Source organism: Lepidochelys olivacea (genome assembly GCF_965140295.1).
Source record: "Lepidochelys olivacea isolate rLepOli2 genome assembly, chromosome: 7".
NCBI lineage: Eukaryota > Metazoa > Chordata > Testudines > Cheloniidae > Lepidochelys > Lepidochelys olivacea.
The window spans coordinates 36,088,239-36,110,304 of record NC_140417.1 but is presented as its reverse complement, the minus strand read 5'-3'; the positions used below and the strand labels follow the sequence as shown (position 1 = coordinate 36,110,304).

The window sequence follows — 22,066 nt, the reverse complement described above, 5'->3', positions numbered from 1 at the left end:
CACAAGTGAAAATCCAGTTGAAGCCAATGAAGTCAATGGTGTCATTACAGATTTACACCACTGTGGAAGAGCAGAATTTGGCCCTGTACGAAGTGCAAAAATAAGCCATTCAAATCTCTTGTTCTACCATATGTAGGCTGCTCCGTATCTTTTCCTGGACAGTTTGATCAGAGAAAAGACTCATCTCTCAGCATACACATATGCCAAGTGGATAGACAGGAATTGCACATGTAATATTTTTGAGGCCAAATGTGTTGGGGAATCTTCATTTAGCGACCGTCTCAAGGGTTCAGATTTTGAAAGCAGTATACAAAAAGGTTCCTGATTTAAGGATACAGTCTGAACTGGAGAAAAACAAAACAAATACTGTTTGCTTTGTAAACTCTGCTTCCAGTGGAGCACATTCAAAAGTTGGTTTGGTTTAATAGTGTGCCCTGGCAAGCGTGGCAGCATGAGAAGGACAGGAGGAGTACAAGAAAGGAGAATTTTAAAAACACTGTTGTTGCATCTACGGTAAAGACAGCTTTGGCCTTTCCCTTCCAATAACCATGCTATTGGTATAGCCAGGGAGATAGGCAGGGAACGAAGAATGCCAATGTCAATGCTCTACGGAGTTGCTCACTCATCTTAAGATGGCTTCTTGGCAGTCAGTCACTATGCCAACTAATTCAGGGAACCTATTTGTAATAAATTAAGTGCCTCTCTCATTGCCTGAAATCTGTCACACTCAATTATCATTAAGTTTGGCTTTTTTGTAATTATGCTTTACTTTAAAAGGTACCAACAACAGAGACAAAAATAAGAGGTGCAACTCTTTTTAAAGCAGTTACCAGTCAGTGCAACTGAACTCCAGTGAAATTCCACCAAACACACTTTTAACGTGAACACGCCTACAGCATCCAGAGTTAATATGTAGCAGCAGATTCCCCAAACAACTACTGGCCTCACTGAATCTGCCAGAGTGACACTTCCTGCATTTAGATGGCTTCCTTAGCATACCTTTATTGTGTACTGATAGGCTCCTGCCTTTGGCTGCCATGGAAATGTCAAAATGCTTGGAGAAAGGACAATGGGAACATAAATTTCAACTTCTTGCTGGTTTCGTACTGGTACAGGCAATGTATGAACACCTCCATCCTATAATAAGTAACAGCGTGTATAATTATAAATGACATTCATAGCACTTTTTAGAAGAATATTCTGTATTTATTTATAATTAGGTTACTGAGGAAACACACCTACACACACACAAAAGGATATATTTAGCACCATTTTTTTTTTTTTTTTTTTTACTATTAGCTCTGCACTTCCTGTGAGCAAATTAGCAACTCATTGGAGTAATGCCTACTCTAAATTAGATAAATATTACCACTGTCATTACTCTGGAGCCATAGATGAACATGGAAATTTACTGGCAAATTAAGTAACAAGGAGCCCACTTACCCCTTCTCCACTCCTTGTACTTCATAACCCTTCTTCACACCCTGCTCAGCCTCCTACCTACTACATCCTGTTCAGCGGGAAAGGGGCGGATTGTGGGTGGAGAATAATGCATCTATGCCCAAGGAAGGGATTGTTAATACCATACTCTGAAACTGGCTGTTACGTTTCCATCAAGAGCCTTCCATGACTATGATTCCCAATGAAGATGTCATTCCCCCTGCTGGGGTTCTGAAAGCACTGCAACTCTCGCAGACCTTAGGGAGGCCTTTTCAGAGAAGCTGACAGAGAGAGGCCGACTGCCTGAAGCAGAGGGTAGAATTGGTTCATCACTTTCAAGGAGCGGCTAGGAAAAGATTTGAGAACAAACGTGTCTAGGTATTTGAACCCCGTCAACTTTCAGACATAAAACCAAATTGCTGAATGGGGAGGAACCCTTCCAAACTGAAGTGCCCTGGTGGCTGCATACTTGGCAGCCACCAAGACTGGCCCGGTAGCAGAAAAGTTTAATCAATGTTAGTTTTTAAGAGGCTTGTAGGCTGGTATGTTTGGCAGGTCCTCTTTCTAGCATTTAATGATCACTTACCAAATGACAGAAAGTGTCCCAAAATTTAATGTCATGCACAGCAGGACCAGGACATGGCACAGTGAGTCAGAATTTCCCTACACACAGTAGTGAGCCTTGACATTTACTCAGAGTGTGTGACTGGGCCCTAAGTCAGCACCCTGCTACAAGCCATGCCCACGTATTCTGGATAGCTACCAGGGAAGAAATTCAGAGCAGTGTATTTCAATCACTCTAAACAAGAGGTAAATGGCCCACAATTAGGAATCAATCTTGCAAGCCTTACTCAGGCAAAACATCTATTATTCATTATATCTATTTTTGTAGCATTCAGGAGTCCCACCTACAGACCAGGACCCCATTGTGTTAGGCACTGTACAAACACAGAACAAAAACACTTTGTTGAGCATTTTGCTTAAGTAAGGAATTCAGGCTCTGCCCCCTTGTCCATTTATATATATTCTTATTTTTGTGTGGCTTAGTCACTTAATTCCTATTTTTGCTTTCAGAGGAGTATACCAATAAAAAGATTCTGACGTGTGTGTATTTGATAATTTTTCTAAGCATATGAGCAAACTGGAACATTTCTTAGTAAGACATACCTGATCTACTACAGATGTTAAAGCAGCATCGATAATAGTTTGACCCTTCTTTATTGCTTTCACATAGTGATATGATCCATTCAGAGAGGATTTCAGAATCTCAAAATATTCTTCAGACAATTCTGTATTAATTCTGATATTCTGAAATTAAAATATATTGCTTATGTGTTGCCATGGATTAACAACATTGAGGAGTACATTTCAGGACAGCCAAAAAAAGTATTCTGTTAAAAAAAAATAATCAGAAAATCCAACCAGAGGAAAAAAAAAGTCACACTACACATATATGGTCAATTTACAAACAAATAAATCCCCAAATATCCAACCTTCCTCTCAGATAAATAAATAAAATTAAGCTAAAAGTTCCAAGTTTCGGTGCTTCAGATTAGAAAGCTAAATAAGGTTTTCAGATGTGCTGAGCACAGACAACTTCCAAAACAGATCACTCATGTAGGTGAATGAATATGGATTCAGATGCCTAACCGGAGGTACTGAAGTTTGAAAATGTTGACATAAATAATGTAAGCAAATGTTGTAAAGTTACATTGTATAACTATATATAGTTCAAACAAGCATATCTGAAATTCAGGCATATAAGAGGGTTCCCTCCCCCCCCCCCTTTGAGACAGACATCATCCGGTGCATCAAGGTCATCTTACTGGTTTCCTATGGGACAGAGTACTAGCATCCAAAAACACTTCTATCATAATTTAAGAGAATTTATTTCCATCAAAAACAACCTGTAATGTGGCAGGAAAGGACAGCACTACTTCTATCACTAAACTAATCAATTCAGATTTTACAATCTCCAATTTAAAATTTCTCTATGTTGTCATCCTTAATACGCAAGGAAATATATGAATTATTTCCCTAACAACAAATTTCTTCATAATTTGGGTTAAAACTTACACTGGTGCAGCTATGTGGTATGGGGTGTGAAAACACCACACCCCTGAACAACACAGCTATGCCAACACACACACACCCCCCACCCCAGCATATACACAGCTATGCCGACAGAAGACTGCTTGTGTTGGTGTAGCTGATGTGCCTGTGGTGGTGTTCCTCCTACCCTGGAAGGAAAACTCCTCCTGTCAATATATGTTGCATCTACACTGGGGGGCTACGTCTGTGTAATTATGTAAACTTACTCCTAAGACTAGAGAAGAAACACCTTTAACAAGAGGTTCAAAAAAGATTCAATACCTTGAAAATGTCTGCTAACTACACTTGGTGCTCATCCTTACTGGCTGCACTGGTTTGGAAGTTTCATTCTATCGTAAACTTGCAGAGATGCAGCCAATGTTCTCTCCGTTTTTCTGTCACGTGTGCTAAGATGTGTCCCCTGACAGAGCTACCCAGCAGGCTTTTTAAGAACAAAAAATATACACTTTCCAAGTCTGTGTAAGTAAAGGGCTGCTTTGCTAATTTCACAAAATTTTTTACAGATTTGCTAGACACACAACATCCAGTAACACAGAATAGAAACATACGCTAACACTGTACTTACATCAGATAAATACACCTTATTGCTTGATTTGTCATATGTTTCTATTGTAATTTCATAAAGTCTGCCTGTTTCTAGGACCCATCTGTCACCAGGATGAATTGTAAATCCTGTAAAACAGAAAACATTCAACAGCATAGACCAGAAGGCCATTTATGTGATGAACTATTATGTATCATATATTCACAAACATTTTGTTCATAAAATTTAAAGATGTGCTTTAATTGCTAAAGACTAGTGGTGGGGAAACAGAGAGGAAATCAAGTTAAAGCCAAAATTGCTTAATATGAAACATTTTCTTATTAAAAAGACATTTCTACTAACTACGATTTATATATGTGAGCAGGTACAGGTACTTAGATACCATATGCACCAATACTGCAGAGAGGCATTGATACAGGTACATAGTCTGAGAATTTGTTAAAGAAATAAACACTCCGAAGAGTAACAGCAAATACTAACCTAAATACCCAGGATCCACAACATAGATAGTGCTGTTTGGTAATCTGGAAACACTTTGCATGCGAATACCTGCAAGCTCAGTAAAGGAACTAAAAGGTTTTGAAAGAAGAACATTAAAACTAACTTTTGGCTAGGGCTGCTTTCATGTTATTTAAAACTGACTCCATGTTCCTGAAAAGAAGGACAAAAAAATGCTACCTCCCTTAAAAGAGTGAGCATTTCCAGATTATACTGGTTTACAACACACAAACACACATACTCTCTCTGTCCCTCCTCCTCCCTCCCACTAAGGTAACAGGCAAGATAATGTAATGGATCTTTTCCAGCCCTAAAGCCCTAATTTCTAGGAGCATGTCAAGGTATCTTGAGGTAGTGCTGTGACTGAACTCACAGCAATGTTGCTTTCTATACCTCTGTCAGCTAGTGCTGATTTTCAGACCACTGGGCAAAGCCTGGAGAGTTTTATCCTGGTGTGTGGCAGAGAGTGGAAAATCTGCCTTCTGACATCAGGCACTGAATGCTGAACTAAAGAGCACCCCACAGAAAGGATATTTTTGTGCCCCAGCACTAGGTTAATTTGTCCCTGCTGCAATGCAGTTACCGTTGATGTTGCCTGATCCAGCTTGGCAACAGGCCGAGCCGGATCTCCCTCAGGACCCAGGATGTTGTTCTGAAGCTGCAGTTCATAGTGATCTGAAGGCATCATTAATTCTGTACATGAAGCAAGAAGACATATGAAACAACACAAGCCAATGTGTCACTGTTTGGACCCTGTTAATTATTACTGATTGATTTTTTATTTGATGCCTAGCACACATTAAATCGGCGCTTTAAATAGTTTTGTAGTAATTTTCTACACCCAGGCATGAAGCATAATGTAAGCTAGGTGAATAAAATAATATTTTTTTCCCATTGCTGAAGCCTCCAACTAAAATTGCCTTCCTGCTTAAAGGAGAACGACATCTTAGTCTTGGCAAAGGGAACTTTTCACATGAGCAACTGAAATCCAAGCTGCTGTACCCCATACAGCCAGCTAGAAAGCTGAAGTAAGTCTAAGTGAATACATTATTTCATATCTGGTTTCTTAAAATAACTCCCATCAACAACATTGCAAGTGTCTTGTACTTGTACCTGTATCTTATAAACAAATCTCCTCATCCTCTGAAATTGGTATGCAGCTAGTTCAACCCTTTTCCAATTTTCATATTAATGTGCCAAGAAAATGGAGTAACATCTAAATCAGGCATTTCACAAAGTGAGTGAGGCCTTTCTGTGGAAAACAAATGTACTAAAAATTCAAATGTTTCCCAATATGAAAGACAGATGAACTTGTTTGAATAATACAGACCTGGGTCCCAAACTTGCAAACTGTTATAAATGTGCTCACAGTTATGCACATGACTAATCCTTAATAGGACTACTCCTACACAGAAGATAAGCATATGCGTAAGTGTTTGCATGATGAGAGAAAGGGGAGAGATAAAGGATATCTCATCATAATTTTGATTATGAAAGTTAAAACAATCTAAGTTGAATTTAAGACCATTTCCTTATCAGTATACACAATATTTTAATTTTCCACTTATAGGTGAAAAATTCACACTGAATGTGGAATATTAAGAAAAATGGAAGAAGACAAACCTGTAATCTTGCCTTGTCTTATTTTCTGAACTTTATATTGAAGTGATGTTCCTACCAGCAGGTAGATATCATAAGCTGGATTTAGAAGAATGTTTTCCAAAATAAGCAACCTGACTTCTGCAGGATGTACATTCTATTGGTTAAAAGAAAAAACAAAAGCCACATTTTAAAGTTACAAACATATCTATTTTAATAAAGCTTCATAATCCACAAATTAAAAATATGTATAAAGTTATTTCTGTCCTGAAGAACAGTTTCACACCAACACTTTTCTAATGGCAATAGAACTCAGAGCACATAGTGGGGCACAGAAGCACAGCTTCACTTTGCACCATCAGCAATGGATGTTAAAGGAGATAAGCAAAATAAGACATTTGAACATATCTGAGCAGGGTCAAACCAACAAACAGTTAACTTAATGATTAATGTGTAAAATATCAAGTGATAATACAAAGAAGAGGTCTCAGATATACAGAGATGAGGAAAGATCATGAAAGAAGACAAGCATCAATAAATCAATAAACAAACAAACAAACAAATAAATAAAACTGCCCAGGGCATTAGAGACAAGGCAATCAAAATATTTTGGTCACAGTCATTCCTCTCTAATCATTACAATAGTACTTGTTGTGCACCTCTTATTTAAGATCAACCAGTGTTTTCATAAAGCCTTCCACAATTGCTCTCAAAATTTCATAACTTGAAAAATCTCAACGTTGGCACACTTCTGGGGCTTTGGGCTTGTTTGAAGTGTACCATTTAATAAATATTGATGGCTAAGAATATCACATGACTAGACAGAAAAAGACTGGATTTCAGTGAAAGAATATACACGTCTTCTGCAGCACTGGAAAAGGTAAGTGTATCATAAACTTTTGTATCTGTTTGTGCGCTGCAGGGAGCATTTTTATAAGGGTCCAAGCAGATTAAATGTAGCAGCACTCCAAAAGTCTGTACTGTACCATGCATCATACCAAACTGTTACAGATCTTTTTTTTTTTAAAATGACTTCCCAGAATAGGACAAGCTCAGTAGGTATTTGTTACAAGTGTTTTTCTTTTTATACTACAGTGCAGCAAACATTGATATTCTCTAATTGCATGACAGTTTTGAAATGCTTCAGAAGAGACATTCGGGTGTATTAAATGCAGAATACTTTTATGAAGAACTGGCATTTACATATTTACCAGATAGACTTAAGAGTGGATTCTCCCATTTTTCAAGTACTGGGAATTTTTTTTAACCTTATCACACATTTAAAATCCCCCCACCTATATTCCAATCTATGGCCTAGATTAAAAACTGTACACATTGTTAAAGCCTGCAGTTCTACATTGCCTACAAGCCTACATTTCTTGAGGGTGGGACAGTGAAGAAAAAAGTGAGGCTTTTGGGAGGAAATTGCTGTTAAATACTCAAGGAAGCTTGAAGGCGGCCAGTTTTAGTTTATTGGCAAAGTAACACGTATTGCCATGTGAGAGGCTACATAGTGAGCTACTGTGCAGCAAGCCGGGGTGTGACTCTGCAGCACATCATCTTGCGATGCAGTAACATCCGATGTGGACGCTGCTACGGTGCACTGAAAGTGTGGAGTGTGGCTTGGCTTAAACGTGCTACATTTGAAAGTATAGTATGCTAACTTTCAGTGCACCACAGCCATGCCTACATGGATCTTGATTCACAGAGACCTGGTGTGCTGTAGATTCACCCTGGCTTGCCACGCATTAACTTGCTCTCTAATTTGCCAACTATCTCTTTCACAAACCAGTGCCAACAGTGCCACAGAGTGCACTGGCATAGCCACTACTCCCAGCAGAAAAGTTTCCGAGTTAACAACACCGTCCCTGACCTCCAGCTCAATCCAACTGGCCATGGCATGGCTTTATGTACCTTGAGAACTGACTCCGAGTAGAAAAGCCTACTAAATAGTGGTTATACCAGTAAGTGAATAAAAATCTCAATTAGCAAATAATAATTTAAAATGTATAGTATTTTCCAGTCAAAAACCTTAAAGTTCTTTACTGGCGTTAATAAACTTCACAACTCAACAATGGAATACTAATGCCATTTCACAGATAGGGAAACTGAGGCATAGAGTGTATAAGTAATTAGTCCACACTATGTTGCAGCCAGGAATATATATAATGAAGAGCTCATGAATCATGTATGCTTTCGGTCACTAAATCATGCTTCCCTTTATGATCAGATGTTCTCTCCTTATGGTCTTTTGCATATCCAGGTAGAACAACTTAGGAGGCTCAGTGCACTGAAAGTTTCTTCATATTTCGGTTTATTCTTAATAGGAAAAAAATAAGAAGGTGCAGGGTAATAGGAAATTCTTGGGGTTTTTTTTATTAACAGGGAATTTAATTTACTTATGTATAGATGGATCTCTCTTATATCCTTTCCTTTTTATGTAAGCCATTTATATTTGCTGTTATAGCCCAAAGACATGCCAAAAAGTGTTTATAAAAAATGAAAGTGGTCATACAACAGTGAACACATTGAAGCTGCAAAACGTAGTGCTCTGTCCTTCTTCCACCTTTCAGGTTTATTGTTCTGGATAGCGGGAAGAACACCAAGAACCTGGGTGATATCCTGGACCCACAAAAGTCAATAGGAGTTTTGCCACTGATTTCAGTGGAGTCAGGATTTCAGTGCAAGAATTCAGCCATAAATTATGGTCTGCATCCTCGCACAGCCCAAAAATTCAGTGGTCCTTTAGAATTTGTGGACTGCCTGTCACACTCTACAATAGCTGCAGATGCAAAAAGCTTGTCCCTGCAGCAGCTCAAAGAAGGAAGCAATTCCAAATTATACATTGTTCAGCAATGCTGCAGAAGGATGGGGTGGAGGGCACCTGCTCAATTTAATCTTGTGGAGAATGCGTCTCACCCTACGACTTTTGGGGGCAAGCACACAATGGATAATCTGAGATCTGGAAATGCATTTTTTTCAGGGTGGTCCAACATACCTTTGTTTGGCATGTCTTCTAACACTGTGCTATGGTATCTCTGTGTAACTCCTTTGTTTATAAAATCAAGAATATGAAATACACTACACAAAATCAAATACTGTTCTATTCCATTTGCTTGAGGGATGTTCCACTGAAAACACGTGGTCTGGCAGCAGTGAAAGATGTAAGGACAATAGTAACAAAGCAAGTCATATAAAGTTCTGAACAGGATACTATTATTTCAATCAAAATTCACAGAATGATGCCAGAACTAATGCAGAAAAAAATAAATATGAAGATAAAAAACAAAACCAACTTCAAGTGGCTAAGGACCACCGCAAAAATAAACATTAGTAATACCAGGCCATACTCTGATCTCATCAGCAATAGTGTGAATCTGGAGTAATTGCAAGGAGTAGAGCAGAATTACTTTTCAATTGCACCACTGCAACCAAAATATGGTCCTTAAGATGCACTATTATTTTTGTACTTCTAGATAATATTTTCAGAGGACGTAGATTATTTAACCAATATCTAAAAAACGTAAACCAATATATTTTGTTTACTAGAGAAACTGGCAATATATCAAGTAATTGCATACCGATACTGGATGGATTTTTTTTTAAAATACTGTAGGTGAACATTTATTTCTTAAAATATTGCAACGTTTAAAATACTAATGAAATGCAAAACATTCCTGTAGGAAATAACCCATTAAAAAAAAGAGAGAAAGAGATAAATGTCTTAAGTAGATTGTACTAACAGAAAGGACAATTTCATTGCTAGGGTTAAAATGAAAACACTGTTACTGTAGATTACGAAGTAACAAATACCATAAATCGATATGTGAGCTAGGAAAAAGGCCAATGCTACAGTTAAACACACTTGTTTATTAGCATTTGATCTCAGTGCTTTCTGAGACTGGAATCTAATGAGGCAGAATTGATTACAAAATGAGGATTGGTACGATGCAGGGAACTAAGGGGGCGGTCTCGATTCAATACAATGCTCAAGATAGAAAAATCCATCAGATAAATCTTTAATATTTGTTGACAGGAAGCCAGAGGGCCAAAACCTCATCCCACAATGAATTCAGATAATCACCAAGCAGAGGGAATGCTTCTATTTGGTAGCAGTAGTAGATCAAGGCTTCAATTCAGCAGACACCTAACTGTGTGTCCCCCACTTGAATCAGGCTGACAACCTGTATGTTTAAAGATACACGTGTTTAGGTGTCTTGCTGAATCAGGGCCCTGTTGAGCTACACAATGCTGCACAGCGTTAAGTGAAGGCCAGAATCTGGCAGATGTTGTCCAAGGATATTAATAAACATTAATAATAGCAGCACTTATTTAAAAATGTATGATGTCAAAGCACTGTGCAAGCATCCAAGTGTCATTATGCTCTGATTCAAAGACAATAAACTTGGAATCCCAAGATGCCTTTTTTTTTCCATAATCACTTTTCAGACTTCCAGTAGAAGTTTGCACAGTAAACAAGTGAACAGCTGTTTTTATAACTGGAAGCCTTACATAAGCTGGGATTTCAAAAGTAAGCTGTTTTATTTCTGGCTTGCACATCACCACAATAAGTTCACGTTATTATTAAGTATTTGTATTACACCAGTGATTAGAGACTCTAATGAGAAATGGAGCCCCACTGTACTAGGTGCCATATAAACAGAGTGAAAGGCGGTCTCTACCCTGAAGAGCTAATGATCAAAGAGAAGGAAAAGAAATTGTGAATTTAAAGTGCATTCCTTTGTAAAACAAACTAAACAACACAGGAACAAGCTGTCTACACTATCATGTTACAGAGACAGGTTTGGAAACTAGCTTTGGGACCCACATCATCTGGGGTGCTCATTAAACAGGACAACTGCACTATTCATCCCGAGTGCTGGGCAAAAATCAATGGAGTAGTATGGGCAACCACCTCACGGAAAGCCATATAATCTACTCATTGGGAAAGAGGGGCAGTGTTAACAATAGCTGATAAAGGAAGAGATGTTGGAGTGGAGTATGTAGTAATACGAGAGGGAAAATTAATGCGGCTCCAGGGAAGTTCTGCCATGAAAAAGAAATAATAAATCAACCAGGTGAATTTCTTACCTTATAGACAGATTCTTGTATTCTTGCTTTTAATTTGGAACTACCTGTTTTCATTCCAGACACCAGAACGGTGTCTCCTTGTTTGGCAACTTTTTCCATCTCTGATATATAGGAAGGTGGTATGTAAGTAGATTCTAAGAATTTGAGTATACTGAAAAGTGAACAGAACAACTTTATGAGACAAGGGTCATGAATAATATATACTAACCCATATCAGAACTACAGTATTGTTTACTTCTCGCAAAAATGCCCACAGCAAATGTAAGGTGCTTATTTTATACCAGGAAGGAGAGGCTCAATTTTCACTTATATTCCTGAACACATGAATGTTAAATTAAGCTTCCATGGGTGCTCAATGGGCTTGTGTAGGACTGGAAAACATAGATGTCTGTAATACCTATGTGCAGGTCCCTTTTCTAACCCGCATTGCGACTGTTAGGCATAACTGTACTCCGTACCAAGATAATTCCGAGTTTGCACTGTATTCTGCAATGGACATATAGTGCACAATATATCTGTGTGCTCTGATACTGTGGCACTCTGGCTTCTGTGGCTAATTTGTGTAGTGACTCGGATGAAAGTGTATCTGAAGCCTATGTACAGAAGGCAGGACCTTCTTAGAGACATATAGGAAACATGGACGAGGTATCTCGAATTATGTTTCCAGTCTGCGTATAGAGGATTCTCTAGATCAGTGAGGTATGGTAAATGGGAAAGGCATTGCGGTTTTGATTGTGATTAAGAGAACATTATGGTGTTTTGCTCAAGTGAACTAGAAGGGTGTTTGATGTGAAGTGGATAGAAGCGCTGATTACATGTGCACGGGCAGTATGTAAACTATGTATTATGTGGTCTCTGTTGGAAATTTAGATGAGGTATAGTAATTAGGAGAAAAGGAATTTCTGGTGGACAGGATCTGGTTAGGTGCTGATAACAGGGTCAAATTTTGAAGGTTGCTTGCAAAAATACACCAAAAACAAAATTTAGGATGAAATTTTTCAAGAAACAATGTTATTAGGCACCGGACCTCCACTAAATTTCAGTGGGAGTTCAGCAACTTAACTCCCTTGGGTTTCTTTAAAAATCAGCCTTAAACTCTGAATTTCTTGCTTCAAAAGAAAATTTGGGGGGGGGGTGGAAGGGAAGGGGCGGTTAACACAACCACTTTATTAAAAATATTATATGTTAAAATTGTGACAGGATTTTCCATCCCTTAGCATTTTTAAATCAAGATGGGATGTCTTTCTAAGAGCTGGGGTGGATTTTCAAAAGCACCTAAGTGACTCAGGGCTCATCTACACACAAAAGCTGCACCATTTAAAAAAAACAAACAAAACAAAACACACACACATTAGTGCAGAAAGAGTTCTAGCCATATAAGCTGCTAAAAAGGCATGTTTTGCCATTACAGGCAAAACCCAGGGGAAATACTGGCAATAAAAAAATAATGTAGGTTTGATCAGAGAAATGACATCGGTTTACTATTAAAAAAACCACACCCAACATAACAGTGTACTACAGACACAACAACACCACAGATATTTCACATTAATGAGCAGGACTCAAAGCACAATATGCTTTCCTATCTCCTCTGCCTCACGCTTTGATTCACTTCTTTACTAACTAAATTTTGCTGGATATTATTTTTTTAAGTAAATGGAAATCCTGGCACTTGAGTTTGAATCTATCGTGTCTTCGCATCCCGATTATATATTACAAGAACGTCAGTTTAATGTTCTACTTGACTAGTGTGTGGAAACTGCTTGATAGGAAAGAAAACTGAGTTAGTGTTTTATATGCTTCTGGTATGACCAGAAACCCAAAAGTATGTCAGGCAAGCATTTCTGGAGCTGACATTCATATCAAGCAAAGCAAACATTCATTGTAGCATTTACTATGATGGATACTAGTAAAGTTCTAATAGACAAAATAATCCTGCTTTGCTGAAGGCCTATTACCAGTCAGTCAGTCAGTATCAATATAAAGGCTGAATCAGGACTTTGGGAACCTAAAATGAAGAATATCCCAAATACGACAAAGCCAGGTAGCCTTCAAAGTTGACGAGTTTAATAAGTGTGGAAACTGAAATTCCTGTAGCGTGACTCCTCTCAGTCAAAGGAAATCAACAGAATACTAAAGTAGGTACAGTGAAAGCTTATGCAGTACCTAAAAGTGAGGGGAAGGCTGTTGTTGGATAAGCACAGGAAGCTAGGCGTATTCCTATTCCTGCTACAAGCTCTCAGTATGATGTTAGGCAAGAACTTAACCTAGCTGTGTCTTAGTTTCCCATCTGTTAAACACAGATGAGAGTATTTCCTTACTTTCCAGAGGTGTTACAAGGCTTAATTCATTAAGAAGTTACAAAACACTTTAAGACTTTTGGATGGAAGTTTCTATTAGAGTTCAGAGTTTGGGCCAGATCATACTCACAAGTCGATGGCACCATAGGTCCCAGTGTGGTGTGTAGGGCTCCTACAGATTATAAGTGCCAAGCAAGACACAGTGGTTTGGATTTTCAAAATGTTGAGAGGCTAAAACTGCTACATCTTCCACTAGAACGCTAAATGCCCTGCTCTGAAAGCCTCAAAAAGCTTATTAAACCCTTTTAAAAAATGAAATATTTGTTTCTCCATACAGTTCCTTGTAAATGGTGCTGAGAGTCACCAACACCGCAACCACACTCTGGCCACCTTATTGGCAGTCTCACCAGAGAGGCCAAATACTGAATGGGCCATAGCCCCATCTTCCAAACAAGAGGCTAACCTTTGACCTCTGCAGCCAATCCCACATCCTTGCACACCAATCACAGCACTAATACCTTATTGTTTTCCCCAGTTGTTTGGGGAGGGGTCAGCTATGGCACAGTTGAGTCTATTATTAAATTTTTATTGGTGGTTTAGAGCTATATGGGCAACTTCTGAACATCATTAATTGTATTTTTATTATTGTGAATTTTAAATGGGTGTGAATGTGCCCAGAATTGTGGATTGGCAATTGTAGTAGCTAGAAATCTAAAACAATGAACCTGTATACGATACTTTGGATATTATCATTTCAGTTTATAGACCCAGATTCAGGAAGGTAGCTTTTGTTCATGCCTAACTTTAAGAACATGACTAAACCTGGGGCTTTGAGAATAACGTAAATTGTGCTTACCGCAATGCATTGTGGGAATCTGAGAAGCCATCAGCCTCAGTATCTTTTACTATCGTCCAGTCAAAGGCTAACCCCGCCAATGTGCTAAAAGTGTTTCCTATAAATCAAATGAATAATTAGGTAACAAAATTCAAAATGACAAAGAAGTCTTCCTGCTGCTTGGAAACAAACAAACAAACAAAAATATCAATGAACAGAAGCAGGAGCATCTTAAATTTGCAAAAATCATTCAAACACGATAGCTCTTCATTAAAGTTAAAAAGGAGGGGGTTTTTATTAAGCCAGGTAACTGGAAGGTTTGGAGAATCAAAATGGAACAGAGAATTGTTTCCGGCATATGGTCTGATGGCTTTGGATCTTCTTCTTCCTCAACGCTTAGTGAAATGGTCGGCCGTAACAATTGTTTGCCATTGGGTCTGTTCCTGTGCAGCCGCAAGGGCTTGACGGGCCAAGAGTCCAACACTGGAACAGACTTGATACGCTCCTGTAATAAGGTGTCTGCCTCTGGGCCGCCTACACTCCTCAGTTGGTGGAATTTTATCCTGGATGTTACGAGCCAGCTGTAGAATGGAAGTCGCCAGAACGTCTTGTGGCATTCTTGCAACATGTCCAAAAAGTGCAAGACACCATCTGCAGACAATGACCCCAGTAGCCTGTGGTGACCATAAACATCTGCGGTAAGAATGCAGTTGTTCCACTTTATGCCCAACATACGACATTGGGCATGCTTTGGATCCCAGTACATATATACATTATCATAGACCCTCACTGCTCAACTACAAATTTGTATTTTCTGGTCACACTAAGTGTACCAGCATGTCTGCTCTGGAGAAAAGGGAATTAACTGTCTGAATTTTTAATAAGATACTGCTGGAATAAGCAAATCACATCCTTCCCCCTTCAAAACAAGAACTACCTAAACCACGATTAGATTCTGTGACTACTTTTTGGATACCAATAGGACACATGCATCCTTCAATGCAGGTTATTACAAAAGTCAGATGTGACAATGAGTCCATTCCTGGTAATCAGCAAAACTCCCACGCTCTTTGGGCCAAGTGGATATGAGGCACCTTCATTTGAATGTTGAAAACATCACAATATAATTTATCTCAAACTCATTTTCACATGCAGGATAGATTCCAATCCCGAAGTATTTGTGCGCCACCTAAAATTAGAAGCATTTTTGCATCATAGGTGCTAACAGACTCCATAACAAAGTGTTGCTGACTCCCTAATGGTACATTAGGGCAGATATACAAGTCCTTAAACAACTCAGTGGCTTGGCAGAAAAGGAGAGGGTTAAGTCCTTTACCTTGGCTATCTGCAGAAGGCCAGATCCGACTACCCCTCAAGTCAATGGCAAATCTCTTTTACGGCATATGTATATCACAGTCATATCTCCTAAGTACCGTATATTCCACATTCAAGTGGAAACAAACCACATACATGAGACACTTTAGACATACTATGAGTAAGGAACTATCAACCTACATATAATTTTATACACCCTTCAGCTAACTCAGAGCCAAGCGTATAATCCAGCACTTTGAGACATGTGGATCTGAGATACTCTTTGAGGAATTTGGGATCCACATTTTAATGAAATACACTTTCAATATGACTTTTTTAAACCTGAAATGGATTTACCTGTAATATAGACAATTCAAGTCATTCACTTTTTTGGGGGGCTAGATCTTAGGTCCTGTCTACACTAGAAGAGAAATTCAGCCTGAGCGACACAGTGTGAGTTACGTGAATAGAGTAACTCAAATCGACGTAGCCCAGATCTACTTACGCAGGGTCCGCCCTATGCGATGTCAACGGAAGATGCTCTCCCGTTGACTCCCCCTTCTCTTCTCAATCCAATGGAGTACAGAAGTCGACATGAGAGCGATCTGCGATCAATTTAGCGAGTCTTCACTAGACTCGCTAAATTGACTGCTGATGCATTGATCGCCACTCGTCGATCTCCCGGTAAGTGTAGACAAGCCCCGAGTCATTGCAACATGTGAAATAACAGATATTAAAGGACTACAAATGGAATAAACACACTGAATTGTCTCATGCTGAATCTGAAAGTCTTTTAAAAAGATCTCTCAGTCTTGGGGAGAGATGCTGCACCCACTGAAATCAATTACTAAGCTCCCATTGACATTCATGGGTGCAGAGCTGAAGCCTTATATTGCTAGTATTTTTTTATTAATAATAATTTGTTTTCACTTATATTCTTTGTTTTCCTCTCTCACTCTTTCATTGGCAAATTATAATGACCACTGCAACTTCACTGCCACGTTCCTACAGCTAAAGGCTTATGGCATCATCTAAACCACAGAAATGTTGTAACAGTGGTAATACAATTCAAAGCATATTTTCCCTCCCAAATATATACTACACAGACACAAATAGCTTTGTATCCTGCATGAACAAGATTGTGACTATAAAAAGCACCTTTCTATTCTTCCATTCTAAAACTTCTTTCTTTAACTCAGTCTGTTACAGGGGCAGCATATTTTGAACTGCTTGAGGATACTTTATTTAAGATGCAGAGCTCAATTAGCTGTTCTCATAACAAATGTTTTAGCTTTGCAAAGCTAAGACAAGTCTTCCCTCATTCTTGCTCAAACTAAAGATAAGCAACGTGCAGAGATGTGCCTGAACTGTGCAGCAGCAAACACTCAGCAGAAGCACAATGAAATCCCTGCTGGGACAATGGGGACAGGGCTCTGAAGCACATGAGTTATCCAAGGTAAACAAATGTTAGAAAGTCATATCCTAGTCTCACTGGAGTCAATAGAAAAACTCCATTTAGACTTTAGTTAGTAGCAGGATTTAGCCCGAAGTATAATTTAAAAAGAGTGGCACGATATATTAAATTTCATCCTGCCTGCTAGAAACTGAAAGCACTTTAGTCCCACTATGACTTGATTAGCATCCATTAATCCTTACACAGAGTTTACGCCAAGAACACAGTGATCAATCAAGTAAAGATTAAGTTTGGACAGGAGTTTAAAAAATCATTTTAGATACCCCACCCTGCGCTTGCTAACAGATCTATGACAGCAGTTCTAAAGCAACAGCCCTACCAACTCTTTGTTACACTGAGCTATGATAAGACTGGAGTTCATCGTGGAACTGCAACGGTTCCAGCAGCTTTTGGAATCCTATATATGAAATTACTTTGGGCCCTGATCCCACAGGCCCTATCCAGATAAGAGTCCCAATGAATTCAATGGGACTTTTGCCTTTAATAAAGATTGCAGGTTTGGCTTGGTCCAACAAACACTTACAAATGTAAATAGCTATTCTTGAACTCAAGACTAATCATGTGAGCTAAGCTAATGTTATGGCACTTTTAAAATGTTGAGATGGAATTTAATCTTAAGAGTTCTACTCTGTCACCAACAATTGGAAGTTCAAGCATTTAATGAGAAGCTTTTACTGTATTTAAGTCTCCATAATTCATGTCAAGCATAACAAAATAACTTTACTTTCCTAAAATATTTGGTAGGAAGTTTAGTCCAGAACTTGTGAATCAGAATTTTGATTCATTTTACACTGTACAAAAATGAATCAAGTCTAGAAGCTATGAAGACATGTACATGCACAGTAATTTTGTGATTAAGTTTTTTAAAAGTTTACATAATGGCTTTAACATTAACATTCTCTGTGTTTACAGAGTGCCTTGATATAAAGCTATTTTGAGATAATGGGTGATGTGCAAGAGTTTACACCGAGACTAATTTGGCTCACCGTATCAAAGATTGGTTGAATATCATCTCCCTTCTCCATACATTCATGAGGCCAACTTCCCCATGGTGTAACTATTGTCCTAATTTTTTTCAACAATGCTGCAAAACTATTTGGGGAAAGTGCTAAGTGCCGATTTAAACAGCACACCGTAACTGGTATCATCAGAAAAAAATACATGTTAGACATATTTAATGTGCATGTTTAAAGTGTCTTCTTCCTTTTTTACTGGCATTAACAAAAATAATTTGCACACAATACATTAGGATGTTAAGTGTGTTACAAAATTCCAAACAAGTATGTGTAAGGGGAGGCACCACTGAACTATATATCTAGGTACTGCTATTTACAGCATCCTCTGTCACAGGACCAGAGGTTCACAGTAATGCATGACCTGATCTTTCATACAAGATGCAATAATGAGGTACAGCATATGGTCAGTCTGAACCAAAGATAACATTTTTAAAAATTCCCTAACATCACATTATGTGAGTAAATGAAATAACATACAAGTTACTACAAAATCTACCAAATATAATCATGTATATAAACAGAAGTCCAAAGTAAAAGCCAGCTACAGGCCCTTTGCAGTGTTCAACTGTTCACCAATTACAAGCTTATTTTTTCCCTTTATTTTTGTTCCTCTTGTATGCAAAAGAATAAATAATAAATTGTCTAAAAGTCATTTATTCAGTTTTCTTAAATGAAAAGAGAGCATCTCTGAAATGTAAAGACTGTCTTCAATAACTCTGCTCATGTTCCAAAACTTGGTCATCTGTTAGTAGAGGAACAATGTTTGCAAAAGGAGATGAATGTGTAGAAAGTACTGTAAGAGAACACGATAGCAGTTTAAAAGTCGCCAGCAAAATTCTTAAAGTTGAGTTCCTAAGTTAATCACTTAAAAAAAAAGTGATTTTCAGAGCTGCTGAGCAATCACTGTTTCCATTAATTTAAGCTTGATAGTTTAAACTTAGGCTCCTAGTGAACATCTTGTTCCAGCAATTTAGATTATAGTGTTCTTTGTGGGTTTTAAACCACAGCTTCTGTTCAAACTTTAACTTGGATGGCTCCCAAAGAAAATTTGTCAGCTGAGTATGTTTGAGAATCTACAGAAACACCACGCCAAGGTTCTGGAATTACAAATAGAATAAGGAAGTTTAACAGTTCTACCTATTGATATTTTGCAGTACAGAGCCTGGCTTTTATGATTTATAAGTAGACATATGTGGTTTAGGCCTCTAGTATCCAAACTATAAACATCAAGCTTCTACTGCTGTTTAAGTCGGCTGGCCTCCTTAATTCATTAAGTATTTTAAAAACCTTTTGTTTTGTGTGTAGAATTGAGCTGCTGAAGCAAGGTCTGAAGTTCCTGAGGGCATTCAGATTACTACATACACTATGGCAAGTAGAGGTTTCCTCTTCCTCTTAGATACGAAGGACCCAATCCATCTTCCACTGAAGTCACTGAAAAGACTCTCACTGACTTCAGTGGGTCAGACCCTATGTTGGTGGAAACAACTATAAAAAAAATCTAGATGATATTAGATTGAGGGATATGAAGCCCAGCTGTTGGTGGCTGGAATAGGGACAGAAGTGTGAACAAAATGTGAACAAAAGACACATTAAACTTGTTTGACCTTATATAAAATGTCTTTTTACAGGTTTGCCTTAAAAATGCATCCTCCTTGCCTCAGCTTAGCAAAACCCTATCAATCTACAGTGCAGTTCACAGACTTGTATCACTACTGCTTCAATCTTCCTTGTAGCCCTGACCAGACCAGCCAAATATTGATGTGACATTTCAGCAATGCAAATGTTATTGCTTCCTGCTTTTTGTTTCTCTCACCCCCTTTCCCTGAAGTTAGAGCTTTTATATGTAAATATGTTTATATGGGATTCTGATATTTGAAATGCCATCAATACTAAAGTTGATTCCTGAGCAACACAGAAAAAATTAAACAGGAATTGTCTGATATGAAACAGTGTCCAACTGGCCCATCTGGATATTTGGGATTGCTTGGTCAGCCCTCTTATACTTAACCACAAATGTTACAATAAGTTAGTATCTGTGCGCCAACAGGACAATTCTCCTACACATTGTCCGGGTTGGGCTCCAACATCCAGTCCTGTCCTAGGTAAAGTCTGAGCAGAGTACATCACACACACATGCATGACTTCATTAACACTTTCACATCTTAATAGTAAGCCTCTGACCTTCAGAATCCAAAGCCTGAATTTTCAGCTTCAGCGGTGAATCTTCAAGATAAAGTTCTCTTGTCGTGGACACAATTTGGATGCCATGAATTATGTCAACTATAGCATCACAACGAAGCACTTGACCAGTCACTTAAGGAAACAATAGAAAACATGAAGTCAGTAGCACTGAGCATGATCACCACCAAAATTATTAAGCAAATAAGATGAACATATTAACCAGTTGGCAGATCTAAACGAAGGGCAGCACAAAGCTTTGCCATTCAGGGAATGGAATCCAGGTCCTGAATGCTATTGAAAAACAAACTAGGCCCTGAAGACAGGAGAAGTAGTTCCTCCCTTCTAAGCTCAAAATAAAAGTGTTTGTGTGGGATTTGCAATGCCCACCATACTGTCAGTGAAGAAAATTTGCATTATTTCCCCTCCAGAAAATGTTTGTAGAGTGTTGCTGGTTCAGAATAGCAGCTCCCTGGACACAATTCAGTGACTGAAATGGGTAAAATCCCCCTACACGTATCATTCATAAAACACCCTACATTCCTTTGGGATGCAAAGTGCAATATAACATAGCCAATTTATTATACAATGATTACGTTACAAATAAATGTCTATTAACTCATCTACTTTGCATATCTTTCTTTCTAAAGGCAGACAGTACCCTGCATTGATGTAAGGCATGGAAGTAAACTCCAATTTTCCAAATCCCAAATATCTAAAACTGATTTATGTAAAATTAAAATTGAAACATTCACTTCTAGGAATCCCCAGATTTGTGAGGGTTTCAGATACACCTATCACCCACCCCTGAAGATTTCAGATGCCTTACCCACATTGACTTGAGACCTCTGCGGAACAGGGTTCATGTGATCTTTGCTTATATATAAGTGCACAGATGAATGGATGTTTGTTTGTTACATATACAGTGTGTATATGTGTGTATCCCTTAAAGATGTCACAGGGCTCATAGACCTGCAGTATTGTACAATTTTTTTAACCCACACAATAAAATGTGACTTTAAAAATTTGAAAACGTACATATATCTTCAGCAAAAATTATACTTGTCAGACGTGTTGGCTGCGATGAACGTGCCTGGACAACAGCCTTTTGTGAACACTGGCGTTCATCGTGATCTGCAGGTTCTATGCTGGCAACTTCTGGCCTTGTGGAAGACCTACAAGAATATCACTGAAAGTTACTGGAATGTTAGTCAGCTATCATGGAAAATGCACAGACTCTTATTTAAAAGCAACAGTAACCTTTTTATCTGAACCACCACCACCATTACCGTATGTAAAATCTGTGTCTTCATATTATAAGCTATGGGACTGACTTTTGCACGTGCAGAGTGCCCACATCTACCAGGGATTTCAACCAGAGTTGAGGTTAGTCAGCACTTCTGGGGAAAAAGCATGCCCTAAGCCTATTGCTATATCTATATACCCTTCACCGCAGCACAAGAACGCCAGCTTATGCTAGTCATTTTGCTTTAAAAAAAAAAAAAATCCTATGCATTTACTAAGCCAAAAAATCCTTCATCTTGTGTTTTAACAACTTAGAAGCAGAGACAGTAAGATAAAATGCAAACAGAATATGAAGTGCAACCTAAGATTAAGTCTATCAATTACCGTCATAAGATAAATGCTATTCCTCACTTGCAATCA

The 22,066-nt window shown here is 38.4% G+C and overlaps 1 protein-coding gene across 1 annotated transcript in view; it reads right to left on the bottom strand.

Moving 5' to 3' along the window:
- Positions 1–22,066, bottom strand: part of NUP210 (nucleoporin 210) — a 117,599-nt gene that overhangs the window by 72,603 nt on the left and 22,930 nt on the right. Inside the window, exons 2-11 of the mRNA XM_084633722.1 lie at positions 21,440–21,576; positions 20,405–20,536; positions 14,441–14,537; positions 11,285–11,435; positions 6,218–6,350; positions 5,129–5,287; positions 4,577–4,645; positions 4,118–4,224; positions 2,608–2,748; positions 1,000–1,137 (exon numbers count right to left, since the gene is read on the bottom strand). Coding sequence (XP_084489848.1) covers positions 1,000–1,137; positions 2,608–2,748; positions 4,118–4,224; positions 4,577–4,645; positions 5,129–5,287; positions 6,218–6,350; positions 11,285–11,435; positions 14,441–14,537; positions 20,405–20,536; positions 21,440–21,576 — 1,264 coding nt within the window. The remainder of the gene's footprint in view (positions 1–999; positions 1,138–2,607; positions 2,749–4,117; positions 4,225–4,576; positions 4,646–5,128; positions 5,288–6,217; positions 6,351–11,284; positions 11,436–14,440; positions 14,538–20,404; positions 20,537–21,439; positions 21,577–22,066) is intronic.